The following is a 15,241-nucleotide window of genomic DNA, read 5'->3' as shown; positions in this document are numbered from 1 at the left end:
CGAATGCTCGTGCCTCATTTATGCACGACCCTGGAGACGACCATTCAACCACTGGCCGAGGCTGAGGCAGCAACACTGACAGCAGCACAAGCTGTACCAGGTTTCGAGGACGTTACATTGGTGGAAATACAAGAAGTGCACGCTGCTACTGAGGAACAGCCTCCCGAGGAAGTGTTGCAACGGATAGACGAGGCTGACGCAGAGCCCGACGTCAGGCAGAGTCAAGTTGAGTAGCCTAGCGTGATGGAAGACAGGACTGAGCTGTGTATGTCAAACATTAGCAAGATCCTTGCTGCCATGGATAAGCTCAAGGAAGAGGTGAAGGAACAGGAAGTGAGCAACCTAAGAACGGAGGAACTTATTCATATATATATATATATATAGATAGATAGATAGATAGATAGATATTTATATATACATATAGATATAGATATACGTATACATATACATATATATATATATATATATATATATATATATATATATATATATATATATATAGATAGATAGATAGATAGATAGATATTTATATATACATATAGATATAGATATAGATATATAGATGTATATATCTATATCTATATATTTATCTATCTATCTATCTATCTATCTATATATATATATATATATATACACATATATAAAGCGACCGGTAGGTCTGTCAGTCATGAACCCATTGGATCCCAGGGGTGCTGGGCGAGGCACTTCACCGGGAGGGCACTAAGCATACCGCCCTCCGCCTATCGGCACAGTCGCGAAGCTCATTAGGTCCCTACCCTGTGGTTCCCTACTTTATAAAGACTTTAGAAATCCTGGTTCTGTCCAATACTCTGGACACTGGGCTCCAATGGGTTAAAGCGACCGCCTTTCCCTCCCTAGGGCAGGGTGAGGAGTACTAATGTCTATATAGCCCAAGTTTGCCCAGTCTTATGGGCCACACTTCCATTCATTCATCATTCAAGCCCTCAGAATCCTGCATCTATCTGATATGCTAAAAACATTCACCACGTCCTGTAGCTTCAAATAAACTTATACGACAGAGTCAGTCCGGACGCTGTCATGTTAAAAAGGGCTGCCAAATCCCTGATCATGCACTTCTCACAATATTCATCCAGCTAGCTCAATCTCTTGTCAGTTCCCTAGCCTAACCGACTTCCAAACCTCTCTTCCTCACACATTCTTCCACCATATCCCTCCACCTTCTCCTTGGCCTACCTTGCCTACTGCCTCCTTCAAATTCGTTCAGATATACTGTACCTTTTTCACCACTCTATTGTTATCCATTCTTCCCACATGACCACGCCATCTCGGTACACTCTATTTGATTCTAGTGTCCACAGACTTCCTTACTCCACATCTTTCACGAATCACATTATTTCGTACCCTATGCACTCTCTGTATTCCATATACAGTCCTCAGCAGTCCCATCTCCACTGCTGTCACTCTTGACTTTTCATTTGCATGCCACGCCATAGTCTCACATCCATACGTTAAAGTTGGCAATAACATTTACATGTAAGTCTCGTGCAGCTGCAACACTCAATCCTCTGTTTCTTACCAAGGCCTTCATTGCACCAGCTACTTACCTTCCTTGTGTCACCCTACTTTCCACTTCCTTTGCACATTTTCCTCTCTTTTCTATCACTGTACCCAGGTTTTTTAACTCTCTCCCCAGTTCCAGTCTCTCACCATTCACTGTAATATTGCAGTGGGAGTCACCTACTCTCTCAGTAACCATCAGCTTGCTCTTTTCTGCATTTACTCTCAAGGGACGACACTCACAGAGATCAACAACTCTTCTAGTCTACCAAGTACTTGTCCGGTATTTGCATCATCATCATACAGGGTACAGCAAATTCGAAATATTCCATCCATAACCATTCATTAACAGCGCCATCCCCATCTCTATTACTCGTGTTTTTACTACTCTCATCACCCCATCCATATATATATATATATATACTGAACAAGCATGGGGACATCACACACCCTCGTCGCACGCCCACATAGATCGTGAACCATTCACTTAGACGCCCATTAACCCTTACACATGCTTTACTACCATCACAAAAACTCTTGACAGCACCTAGCAGCTTACCATCTACACTGTACATGCGCAAAACTTTCCACATTCCTTCTCTGTCCACTTTGTCTTATGCTTTTTCCAGATACATGAATGCCATAAACACCTTATGGTCCTTTTCAGAAGCCTTCTGCACTGTCTGTCACTGCAAATACTTGATCCACACATCCTCTGCCACCCCTAAAGCCACGCTGTTCATCACTCACGAGGGGATATCTTCTCTATAATAATTCTTCCATATATCTTCCCTACCACACTCATTCTTCTGAATTCTCTACTCTGGCTTCGGCTCTCCTGTCATTCTCTGGCCAAATACACCTGCGCTGTTTACTTCTCTCCTAATTCTACTGACTATTGAAAATTCTTTGACTGTCTTACTTCTGTGATGGAACACATTCTATCCATTTCTCCTTTCCCTGAAATCTCCATTCTAGGAGATTTCAATGTTCACCACCACCATTGATTCTCCTCTCCTTACACTGATCCGCCTGGAGAACAAACCTACATCTTTTCTATCCTTAATGACCTAGAGCAGCTTGTATAGCACCCTACCCATATCCCCGACCGCCTTGGAGAGAGCTCCAACATACTTGACCTCTTCTTTACAACTAATCCGTCTGCTTACACTAGTAATCTTTTGTCTCCATTGAGCTCCTCCGATCATAACCTTATCACCTTAACGTGCCATATCGCTCTGGTATGGCCTGTGCATCCTCCAAAGAAACATCATCTGTGGCAGTTTGGAGTCACGGATTGGGAGGCCCTCAGGCAGTACTTCTTTGATTTTCCCTGGAATGATTATTCCTTCCATGGCCGGGAGACATCTGAGTGTGCCTTGCGCGATACGGAGGTTATTCTCTCGGGCATGGAATCATACATTCCTTTCTCATATCCTTTGACTAATGCAAGAAAGCTTTGGTTTAATCACGAGTGTTCTAAAGCTGTCCACAACAAGGAGAGGTGCTATGGAAGGTATCATAGCTAACCCACCCCTGAATCACATTTTTTTTATGTTTCTGCGCGGAATTGTGCTAAGTCTGTTCTTCGCTGTGCAAAAAATAATTTCATTCGTATTAAATGCTCTCAACTCTTTAACTCGAATTCTTCCCACTCCTTCTGGCACCTTGCCAAAAACCTTTCTAACAACTTTACCTCATCATCCTTCCCTCCTCTTTTCCAATCTGATGGCTCTGTAGCTATTTCTTCTACTGATAAAGCAGATCTCTTCACTCAGACTTTCTCTTCCAATTCCACCCTAGACGATTCCAGTGCTGTTCCTCCATCACTTCTCCCCTCTGACTTCCTCATGGCTGACATTAAAATATCTTCAGCTGATGTATTTTCTGCCATCACTGGCCCCATTACTAACAAGGCATATGGGCCTGATGGAGTCCATCATCTTGTCCCCAAGAACTGTACTTCTGTGCTTACACCCTGCCTACTGTAGGTAAACTATTTCGGCTTTGTCCTTCAACTTGTACCTTTCCTTCTTGCTGGAAGTTTGCTCTCATTCAGCCAGTCCCAACGAAAGGTGACCATTCCAACCTTCTAACTATCATCCAATCGCTTTAACATCCTGTGTCTCAAAAGTTTTTGAGTCTACTCTTAACAGAAAAATTTTAAAGCATCTTTCCTCTCACAACCTTCTTTTCTGATCGTCAGTATGGATTCCGTCAGGGACTCTCCACTGGCGATCTTCTCACCTACCTTTCACAATCCTGATCATCCTTCTATCGTGACCTTGGAGAAAGCTTTGCTATTGCACTTGACATCTCTAAGGCTTTCGATCGAGTCTGGCATAAATCTTTAATTTCCAAACTGCCCTCTCACGGTTTCTATCCTTCTATCTGTGCCTTCATCTATAGGCTCTATTCTGGTCGTTCTATAGCTGCTGCTGTAGATTGCCATCGTTCTTCTCCTAGATCTATCAAGAGTGGTGTTTCTCAGGGCTCTGTCCTATCACCAACTCTTTCTTTTATTCATCAGTGATCTAAACTATACATCTAACCCTGCCCACTCGTACGCTGATGATTCTACCCTTCACCTTTCCATTCGGTTTCCATAACGCCCATCTCAGCAGTTACTTCAACAGACCTTATGTCTGACTTGGCACGTAGCTCTGACTGGGATAAAAATAATCTAGTTTTTAATACATCAAAGACTCAGTTTTTACACTGATCAACCAGTCAAAATATTCCACCTGAGTACCAATTAATGTTTAATAATAGCCAGCTCAATCTTGCATCATCCTAGAACATGCTTGGGGTTTTATTCACTTGGGACTTATCTTGGAAAGATCATATTGCATCTCTTGTAAAATCTGCTTCCAAGAGATTAGGTGTGCTAAGCCGACTCCGTACCTTCTTTACCCCTGCACAGTTGTTGACTTTATACACAGGTTTTACTCGCCCCTGTTAAGAATACAACTCTCATGTGTGGGGAGGCTCCCCACCACAGCTCTTGTCAAAAGGGGGGAGTCAAAGGCTTTTCGTCTCATCAACTCTCCTCTTACTGGCTCCATTCCCTGTCTCTTCGCCGCACTGTTGCCTCTTTATCTCTTTTCTGTCACTACTTCTGAACTGTCTGCTTGCATCCCTGGACGTCTATGACTGGTGCCTAGCACCCGTCTAGCAACAAACTCATCCCATTTCTGTCCAACTGTCTAATGCAAAAGTTAACCGTTAATCCCAGTCCTACATTTATGCAACAGATCAACTCTGGAACTGTCTCCCTCTGTCTGTATTTTCTACTTCCTACGATCTGCAGTCTTTCAAACGCAGTGTGTCCAGGCATTTCGAAATGAACGGATCTTGAATTTAGTTTTTGATTTTTCTTGGAAGGAACTGTTTTGCGGGCTCAGCGTTTGGTTCCTTCTTCCTCGCATAAAAAACAAACAAACAAGGAACCAAGACACCTCTCTTGATACAGCCCGATAACACTAGTAAGCACACCAAACAAAAGAACTGAACGGCTCATTCAAAACAAAGTCTCACACCATGTTCCCCTTGCTCCTTCACAACACAAATTTAAAGGATAACATTAAAAAAAAAAAAAAATACGGACTAGTCTCACACAACAAGCGTTTAATGGCACAAACGTTGCGGCATCCGCACAATGCACACTTATGACAACAAAAGATATTAGCGAGGCCATCAGTGCCATTCCCCAGCACAACTTATTTAACAAGATATGGAACAAAAACATTGAGAACAAAACCTAATGCTGGCTTCCCAATTTTTTATCTAGCAGAGATGCACCTGTTACATTCCAGGTTAAGTCATCAAAGAACATGAAATTTCCTAACGATGTTCTACAGGGCTCTCTTCTCTGCACACACTCTTTAACCTATTCATGCATGATATTTTCGCACCTCAATGACCCACAAACATTCCCTCATATGCAGGCGACATAACAACTACACACCACACTGCAGACAGCCTGCACACTGCAGACTTGGATTGAGGATAACAGGCTGACAATTGCCTAAGCCAAATCCACCACCACACATTACCGGCAGTAGACGTGAACACAGGTACTCAGGTCTCATGACACCTACGAATGTACTTGTGTCCCACACACTTTCTACTAAAATCCTTGGAGTGATATGTGACACCAGACTTACCTTCGGGGGCAATGTGCATAACATCAAGAGGCGGTGCATCCCTAGACTCAGTGCACTTAGGACAACTATGGACCATACTTTGGATAATAAAAAGAAACACTCTCCTTGCTCTATAGACAGTACATGAGATCTCCTGCAAATCACACAGGACAGTGCCCAACTCATCACCACAGCATTGGCTGCACCAAAACCACTTCCATTGCTCACTTACACTCTGAAACTACGAGTAAGTCCCCACTGTCAAAGACTATCGTGATATGAGCACAAAGTTCGATGTAGCAGCCTGTGCCAAAAACAGCACCTCAGTCATTACATGACGGAGATACACAACAAACCCAGGCGCATAAAACAATCACCACGCAAACAATATCAAATCATCCACAGCAATATTCCACTTCAGGACATTCCAACAACAACAATGAAAAAACACCTACACTGTACATGCACATTTAATGTGCAGGATAATACATTACCTCGATCAGAACACTATATTACAAACCCTCTTCTAACATCGACTCAGTATAGGTATGTTTTAAGTAGATATAACTGAGCTCATCAATCCAGGCTTAGAGCAGGACATCATCCAGTCCTCCTCAGAAACCATCATAGATCTGGGTTTACTGGAATCACAGATTACACGTGCCTCACTTGTAGAATAGTTCCACACAACATAACACTTGAAAGAGCACAGTGCAGCACATGTCACACTAGGACACAGACACAACATCGACGGTGTTTGGAACCAATGCGGCAAGTACAAAGGGGGATCTACTTACCTGCTGTCGTTGGTGTTACAGTTGATTTGTTTTAAACTAGACATTATAAAGACAATATATGGAGTGGATCGGAAATTATTGAGCGCTGTGAAGAGTATGTACAAGGGAGTTAGAGCTCCGGTGCGGGTGGATGGTGAGCTGAGTGAGTTCTTTGATCTAAGTGTGGGATTGAAACAGAGATGTGTGATGTCTCCATGGATATTTAATATACTCATGGATGGGGTTGTAAAGGAGATGGAAGGTAGGGCAGTGGATGTGGGTGGCTCTAATGAATGAAGGTAAGGTGTGGAAGATTCCGGTGTTGCTGTTTGCTGATGAAACAGTATTGTTGTGTGAAGATGAATGGGAGTTGCAAGGTTTGGTGAATGAATTTGGGACAGTTTGTAAGAAGAGGAATCTGAAAGTTAATGTAAACAAGAGTAAAGTTATGGTGTTTGGGAGGAATGAAGTCACAGAATGCACAGTGAGGTTGGATGGTGAGGATATGGAGTATGTGAGTGCATTCATTTACTTGGTTAGTGTGTTGAGTAAGGATGGAAGTTTGGGGGATGAAGTACTTGAAAGGGTACAGCAGGGAAGGAAGGTTGTTGGATCACTGAAAGCGGTTATGAGAAATAGGGAGGTGAGTATGAAAGTCAAGAAGTCACTGCATGATAGTATTGTGATCCCTACCCTGATGTATGGAAGCGAAGCTTGGATCTTGCTAAAGGGGAACAAGTCAAGAGTGAGAGCAGTGGAAATGAGTTACCTGAGAGATGCATGTGGAGTGACATGGATGGAAGCGAAGCTTGGATCTTGCTAAAGGGGAACAAGTCAAGAGTGAGAGCAGTGGAAATGAGTTACCTGAGAGATGCATGTGGAGTGACATGGAGGGACAGGTTGATGAATGAAGAAGTGAAAGAACGTTGTGGGGTGGATGTGGATGTGATTGAGAGAATTAGGAGAAATACACTGAGGTGGTTTGGACATGTGGAGAGAATGGAGAATGAAAGACTGACTAAGAGGGTGTATGTAGGTGAAATGGAGGGAGGGAGAGGGAGGGGGAGACCGAGGATGAGGTGGAGGATGGAGTTGAGAGGTATATGAGGGAGGGGGGAGTGAGTTGGGGGAGGGCAGTCAAATGGTGGGTGACAGAGCGACTTTGAGGCGTTTTGTCTGCAGCCACCCTTTATAGGATTAGGGTGTCGGGCTATAGAGAGATAGATAGATTTTCACTTTGTCCATTCTTCTTAATGTATGTTAATGTATGTATAGTATGTGTAGCCATGAATGGCGAACATGATGTAATGTATGCTGACATCACTGACGTATGTGGCACCACTATGCTTTGCTGACCTGGTTGTCTTGAGAGATAAAGGAGAGAAGCACTTGTTTTTCTGGCAGTTGAGAAGTAGAGCTCCTGATGGACGTTACATGTACTAAACTTGTCCACAGTGCGGCTGTTAAAATGCAGTGGACCTATTACCTTCACCTTCCATAAATCCTGCTATTACCCTAGCTACATTATAGGTGGCAGTGTTGTGGGTCGAGACGGACATTCAACGTCTTCTCAGCGTCTTTTCAGCACCTCTATTCTGTTGTTGGTGAGCTCCACCCTGACTTGAACATGCTGCCCTGGTCTCCTCTGCCCTGCCCCCAGTTGGCCAGCTGAACCCTGCAGATGTCCTGCTTGTCCTGCCATACATTCCTGGGCTTCCTGTGTGTGACCTGCCTTGTCCTGCTGCTTTGATGTGGATTGTGGAACCTTCTGCTGCCTACTGCTGTGGTTCCTGTCGCCACCTGTTCTTCGCTGTACGGAGCTGGTGTTTGTGTCCTGTACCTTCCTAGTGAGGTGAATTGACATCCCTCCTCGCCCTGTTCTGCCCCCATTGGAGCCTGACCCCATCTCTCTAACCCCCCCCCCCTCTCCGCCACTGGCTGTTGCTGTCTGCTAAGGGCTGGGGACCATATTTATAATGCATCTTGGACTTGAAGCCACTCGGCCAAGGACACTTGGCCACACTCGAACCCTCACGTCATAGCTACGTCACAGTATGCAGGTCTTTCACTTTCCATGTCGTTTCACATTACGGCCTTCATCTTTCAGTTTTCTCCAATCAGTTCGTCCATTTTACTCGGTGGGAGGAGCTTCAACTCCCACTTCCCCTTCACCCACGCTTCTGTGAGGATCACTTGATTTAATAAAGTGTTAATAGTTAGATCAGTGGTTCTTTACTGTTGCTTTGCCATTTTCTCTAGAGACTGTCATTTTAAAGATTGTGGTTAATTTTATTATTATTATTATTATTATTATTATTATTATTATTATTCATTTCTGATTTCATTCAGGTCTTGTGTTCTTTTACATTATTAGATATTTCATTTTTATTAATTTTTTTCTCAACTCTCTCTTCACTCATAAAATCACCAGTTTTCTTTCATGTAGTGTTCATTGTGTATAACTCATTCTCTTACTTGTGGATGCACCTGCGGATTTCTCTGCTCATGCTTAGACTCTCTAGTTATATATGAATTATTTTCAAAATATGAACTCTCCCCACCTCGCCAGTTGGCGAGGGATGATGATGATAATGGCAGTCGTGATGATGGTGTAATAACATTGCTTCTTAGCAGTAATTTTTATATGAAACCTAGCTCGGATGCTGCTACTACTACTACTATTACTATTCCAACTTCTGCTTCTATTCCTCCTCCACCCACTACTAGTACAACTACCGTATCGGGTCAACCAGATAATTATAAACCAGATAGTCTTACTCCTTCTGCCCAAAATGACCCTCTGTTTTCCCTCTTCTCATTTTCCCACCAAACTTCCTTCAGTTAACCTCACCCACGACACCATCATTCCCTTCCACTACTGCCTCTACTCGTACCTTAGTTTCCCCTTCCGTCTCTCATTCTCTATTCAGTGCCAGTGTCTACTCCCACACCTTCGCCTTCCCAGCCACTTATGAGAAGAGAGATGACAGGTGCGGCACCTCCTTCGCAATGTATTTTTCTCGACAATCAGAAACGTTCAGTATTCACTGGGAATGACAACACGGTTTCCATATATGATTTCCTGCGTGAGGTCAGAACGGATACTGATAACCGACAGATTACTACCAACCCGTTAAAAGTGTCCTATCTCAAAAACCACCTTGATCAGGGTAAGATACCTGTGGGTGCCGGCTTGTGGTCGGGTTACTTCGATGGGTGCACAATGTTTGGCGAATATGCAGAATTGTTGAATGAAAAGCAGTAATACACATAAAAGAATTCTTATCCTTTGAATCTGACCGCAACCCTTTCACTTCGTGTGTGTGTGTTTTTTTGTTTTTTTTTGTGGGGGGGGGGGCTGGATGTCCCACATTCGGGGGTCTTGAGATATATGAAAATAGTTGTTTTGATAAAATATTCCATGCCCCAAAACTGATCATAATTTCCTGTGTAAAATGATGTCTAACAATATGTAAAAAAAATGTAATACAGCAAATCCTCGTTTTTCACGGCTTGGATGTTCCGCCAAAACCTCACGAACCGTGAAACGTCGAATTGTGAAGTTAGGAATCAATGGGAAAAATAAAGGAGTGTTCTGGTGGGACATACCTACCCTATCAGAAAGCACTATAACACCAAACAGGCCCCACCCAAAATTAAATGAAGAGTGTTTACTAGTGCTAAAACAGCATAACACAGTAAACATATACCTGAGAAGACATTAAAGCTGTTATAAAGAGCTGCAACACCAAAAATCCATATAAGAAATAAAGGGAAGACTGGCTTGAGTGGCAAGTGAAGGTGTGTTGAGAGTGGATGGGCTAGTTCCCGATGTCACTAACCAAGGAAAAGCTGCCACTTTTCACCAGGTTATTAAATTTTCGACATGAAAGCAGCTCAGCTAAACCCCGGTCATTTTATGTGCCCTCTTTGTCACTAAAGGTAAGTGAGAAAATATAACAAGATTATTTTACTCACTGCTACAAGGAAGAGAGGCTGTAATATATTCAAATAGAATAAAAAATTGGTGGGTTAAGTCTACCATCTCTGTATTGGGACAGTTATTATTTTTTCGTTCCTTAAATATCGATAAGTTTTATTGTACATCCACTTCAGGTAATTGTCCATCAAAACAAAAATAAACAGTGTTACGAGAAACATGTAACAGCTGAAGATTGTACGTTACGATCACAAACAATAACAAACTCACGTGTGTCTACTGTGCAGCTGGACCTGTTGATTATTCACGATACGGCTGAAGATCGTACGTTCTGATCATAGACAATAACAAACTCACGTGTGTCTACTGCCCCGCTGGACCTGCTGTATAAAGATCATGGAAAACTGTTGCATAGAAAAATGGACAGTGCCTAGACTGAACATCGGTATGCATCGTCTGCCGAGTGTCGGCTGCCGGCTGGGAGCATCGAATTGTGGGGAACTTTGCGAATTGTGAGACAATTCATAAACTTTTTTCTTACACGAAAAACGAGGCATTGAAGTAAAATGTGTCCAAATACGAGGACTTACTGTAATTACCTGTGTGGTGAGCTGTCAAAACCTGTGGTGTTGGAGCTCCTCCACTGCCACACATACACCATTCAGTATAATGATAAACTCAAGGCTGTTTTATTTTCTTTTATTATAACACTCAGTTTCGCTCTTACTTTCATATGACAACATAATCTGAGTCATCAGACATCGCTTTCATCAGATCCAAATAAGCTGCCATGGAAGCAAAACATTTCGTACTGCATGCTTCGGCATAATTCTCGTAAATGACAAAAATAATAGAAAACAAAATAGCTCTCCCACAATGGCAACTCCTCAGTCTTGCCACCTTCTGATATTGAACCATTATTGGGTACCCAATACTTGTGCTCAAATATAAGAAAAAAAAAAAGCCCAGAAAACGTTAATGTGCCACCCGATGACTACAGACATTTCCTTAGTGGCACGTCAACATGCCACCTGATGTGAAAAGGTTAAAGAAAGACTGTAGTTCATCATTGCACAATAAACTGTGCAATAGTCTGAGATGGTTTAGCCATGTGGAAAGGATGGAGAATGTGATGTTATCTTTTGAAGAGCTTGTATGCATGGGATGGAGGGGGACGGGAGAGAGGCCAAGAATGAGATAAAAAGGAATGGCATGAGGAGATGTATGAAATGAGTGTGAGTTAGAGGCATGGTAGCCTACAAGTAATGGCAGATGACAGGGTGGTATGGAAGCAATGTGTCTGCAGCCACCCCTTATCCAATTAAGGCGTTTGGCGAATGATAAATAGACTCTTTGCGTTGGTCTTCCAATTATGTTTTCTAGTCTTATTCTCTTCACAATCCATTCTGTTCCTTCAGTATGTGTTTGCTTCTCTCTCTCTCTCTCTCTCTCTCTCTCTCCACTGTGGGGGAGGGGGGTCACCTTGATGCGGTGGTGGGACTTGAAACGTGGCTGGCAGTGCCACCTACTCTGGAGGCATGCCTACCTTTGTAGGGTTCGGCATCTGTTGGCCTCATGGACCAAGCACCCCCCACATCACTAGTGGAGGAGGCCTGCTGGTGATGTTAGTCCCTGCCCATTTGCCATCTAGGGTGGGACTGTTGCCTCCCCACGTGTTTGCTGTGTGTGGCGTCCCGTAATGCTGGGAGATGGGAGTCCTGGGGGTTGAGTGATGCTGCATGATGCACCCTGCAGCTAGCAATACACCTCCTTTGTACCTTATTCTGGCTAGACGGGCGGCCTGGTTGGGCCTGACTAGGTCAATAAGCTGGACATGGGCTGGTGAGGGTCAAGTGGGCACTGGTGGGCCTGGAGGCTCCTATCATCCTGGAGTCACCCTTGCCCAAGTCCCCTGGTGGTTATCCGTGTGTACTCTCCTGCTAAGTCTGGGGTCGCCAGTGGTATTGTCCCTGGTATAAGACCTCCCCTTGTTGGGTTTCATGGTAGGTGGAGGGGTGAGGGAATGAAGGTTATTTGTTGAATTATTGAGCAAAAGATTATTAAATCTGTTGTTGATGCTGCATCTGGCCCTGACCATTCTTCAGACTCTTCTTCAATGATTGCCACTCTGGAGCCTTTCCAGGCCCCTAGGGTGTATCCTTCTCTGCCCCAATGTTCTGCTGGGTCTGGGAGGTGTTCCCATCGGGTTGGTGTGGCTATGGGGTTGGCCCCAGATGAAACGGTGCCGGCATCATATGCCAAGTATGTGATACTGAAATCTGCTGTGGGTCGATCAGTACTTGATATTGACGTTTTTTATTTGCACCATGCCATTGCTTCGGCCTGTGGCCAGGAACCTAAAATCTGTTTCCAGAGGGATGGAAGTCTCCTTGTTGAGGTGTCCTCCCCAGAAGAGCGCTCACGATTACTGAATATGACCTCTGCCTCTGGTCCAGCTGTTACCTGTGTTCCTCATGATACTGTTAATCATTGTAAGGGTGTCATCTCTTCCCGTGACCTCCTTCGATACTCAGAGGCACAGATGTTGGAAGAATTGCGGTCTTCTGGTGTGGTAACTGTTCAGTGCCTACACATGGAAATAGAGGGTATCTTGACCCCAACACCAACCTTGTTCCTGACATTTGACAAGCTAACATTGCCTATGTCTGTTAAACTAGCTTGGCTGTCACTTCCTGTTAAGCCATATCTGCTGACCCCAAAGCGATGTTTCCACTGTCGGGTATGGTCATGTTAGCCGATTTTGCCGTTGTACACAGGCTGGCCTTCCTGATGACTGTGTCTCCTGTGGTGGACCAAGCCATACCAGCTACTGCACAGGACCCCTTAAATGCTATCACTGTGGAGGTCGTCATGCTGTATCTTCTAAAAACTGTCCATGATACTGCCTTAAAAAGGAGATTTTGTACATTCGTACACGTGAGAGGGTTTCGTTTCCTGAAGCAAAAAGTCTTCTCTCAGCCCGGGGTTACTTATGCTTTTGTCCTTTTTGGAATGCCAGTGCATCGCCCTGTATCTCAGAGGGAGCCTCGACCCATTCCAGTACTCACTCCTTCAACTCGTGATTTACAGGATGCTGTCCCCATGGTTAGTACTGTTTCTGAGAATGATGTTTGTTCATCAGAGTCCTCAGAGCATGAAGACCGGCCACCTAAGGTCTCTGTTGTCGAACCTTGTGTTGACACCTCTCCTGTTCCCTCTGCCCAGCAGGCTGAGAGATCTAGCCAGGTGATAGCTGAAGCTGATGGTTCACCTCTGGTCTGATCCCCACATGGGGATTGGACAGCTTGTTGGTGCTTCAGATCTGAAGCATAGGATGGCCTTCTCAAATGATTCGAGGCCTGTGGACTCTACTTCCACTTCTGGGGCTTCTGGTGGGGGCACTGGACGTCCTACATCTCCAAAGGCCGCCCCTATGCCACCTTCCAAACAAACTGGAATGCCTACTCCAAGAAGGAGTGTTGTAAAACTTACTTCCTCATCCTTTTGCTTTTGGATGTTAAACACAGGATGCAGGTTTTTGGTGCTGGACAGGCTCCTCCGAAGGGCTTTCATAAGCATCAGTCCAAACCCACTTGCTTGTCAAGTGTAAAGTCCCACACTTAATCATCATCCCTCCACTATGGGTTCTATCATCCAGTGGAACTGTTGGGGTTTACATGCTAACTATGAGGAATTGTGTCATCTTGTTTCCCAATTTCTCCTCTGTGCATGTGCATCCAGGAGACCATGGTTGGTGTTTCTTCATGTCCTTCTGGCTGCCATGCCTTAGATTCTGATCCTGTGCCAAGCCAAGGTCGTCATGCAAGAGCTGCTATCTTCCTTCGCAAGGATATTCCATACAGTCATCTGGACATCTCCAGTCTCCTGCAGGCTGTTGCTGTACGGATGTTTTTATGTCGGCAGTATACAGTTTGCAGTCTTTTATCTTCCTCCTAGTGCTACCGTTCAATGGGCGAATCTGGAACGCCTTGTTCATGGCCTTCCTTCTCCCTTTCTGTTACTAGGAGATATGATTGGTCACTATCCACTATGGGGAAACGGTAAGGCCAACCCTCGGTTTGTCATACTGGCCTCTTCAGTGGAAGATGAGGAGTTGGGCATGTTCAGCTCTGATAAAATGAGTTATTTGCATAGCCAGACTGGAACTTTTACTGCAGCTGATTTGTCCTTATGCTCAACTGATGCTGTTTTAGATTTTACCCGGGATGTGTTGCCAGACCTCTATGGCAGCGACCATTTTCCGTTGCTCTTAACTGCTAGTGCAAGTGGACCTCAACCAAGTCATCCTTGTTGGCTTCTGTAGAAGGCTGATTAGCCACGTTTCAGGGAATTAAGTTCCACTTCCTTTTCTGTCAATGAGTTTGGCTGTCTTAATGAGGCAATGTAGTATTTCAATGACTTGTTGCACTCAGCAGCCCTATTATCTATTCCAAGCATGAGAGGTCAATTTCCTGAATGTCCAGTTCCTTGGTGGAACTCTGAGTGCAGTTCTGCAGTGAGAGCCAAACGAGTTGCCATCTCTCGGCTTTGTCATCACTGTGGGGATCCTCAGTATTTGGTGGCATATCAGAGGGTATGAGCTCATATGAGGCAGGTTTTAACCCGCAGCGTCCCGTCGACGTGAGTTAACGTCCACACGTTTTGTTACTGCCAATCCCGTTGACGTTCATAAACGTGATTCAATTGCAAGGTCCCTAATTTGCACAATTTTCAATTTTAGCGAGTGATTTTTGATACGTATACACGGGACACCTTCCTCTACAAGATGCCAGGCAGGGACAATGCCTTACCCAGCATGACCTCCCCCCCCCCAGCATGCC

At 44.3% G+C, this 15,241-nt stretch overlaps 1 protein-coding gene across 1 annotated transcript; it reads left to right on the top strand.

The window, feature by feature from the left end:
• The first annotated feature begins 12,618 nt into the window (after positions 1–12,618).
• On the top strand, positions 12,619–13,682 carry LOC145406583 (uncharacterized). The gene is made up of 2 exons (XM_080277662.1): positions 12,619–13,140; positions 13,629–13,682. The coding sequence occupies exons 1-2, from the start codon at positions 12,619–12,621 to the stop codon at positions 13,680–13,682; spliced, it is 576 nt and encodes a 191-aa protein (XP_080133788.1).
• Positions 13,683–15,241: the final 1,559 nt, after the last annotated feature.

The sequence above is a fragment of the Coenobita brevimanus genome, chromosome 8, assembly GCF_032717465.1.
Source record: "Coenobita brevimanus isolate Jiangsu-jjx chromosome 8, ASM3271746v2, whole genome shotgun sequence".
Lineage (NCBI taxonomy): Eukaryota > Metazoa > Arthropoda > Malacostraca > Decapoda > Coenobitidae > Coenobita > Coenobita brevimanus.
The sequence above is the reverse complement of the archived record's forward strand: the minus strand, read 5'-3'. Positions and strand labels throughout refer to the sequence as shown.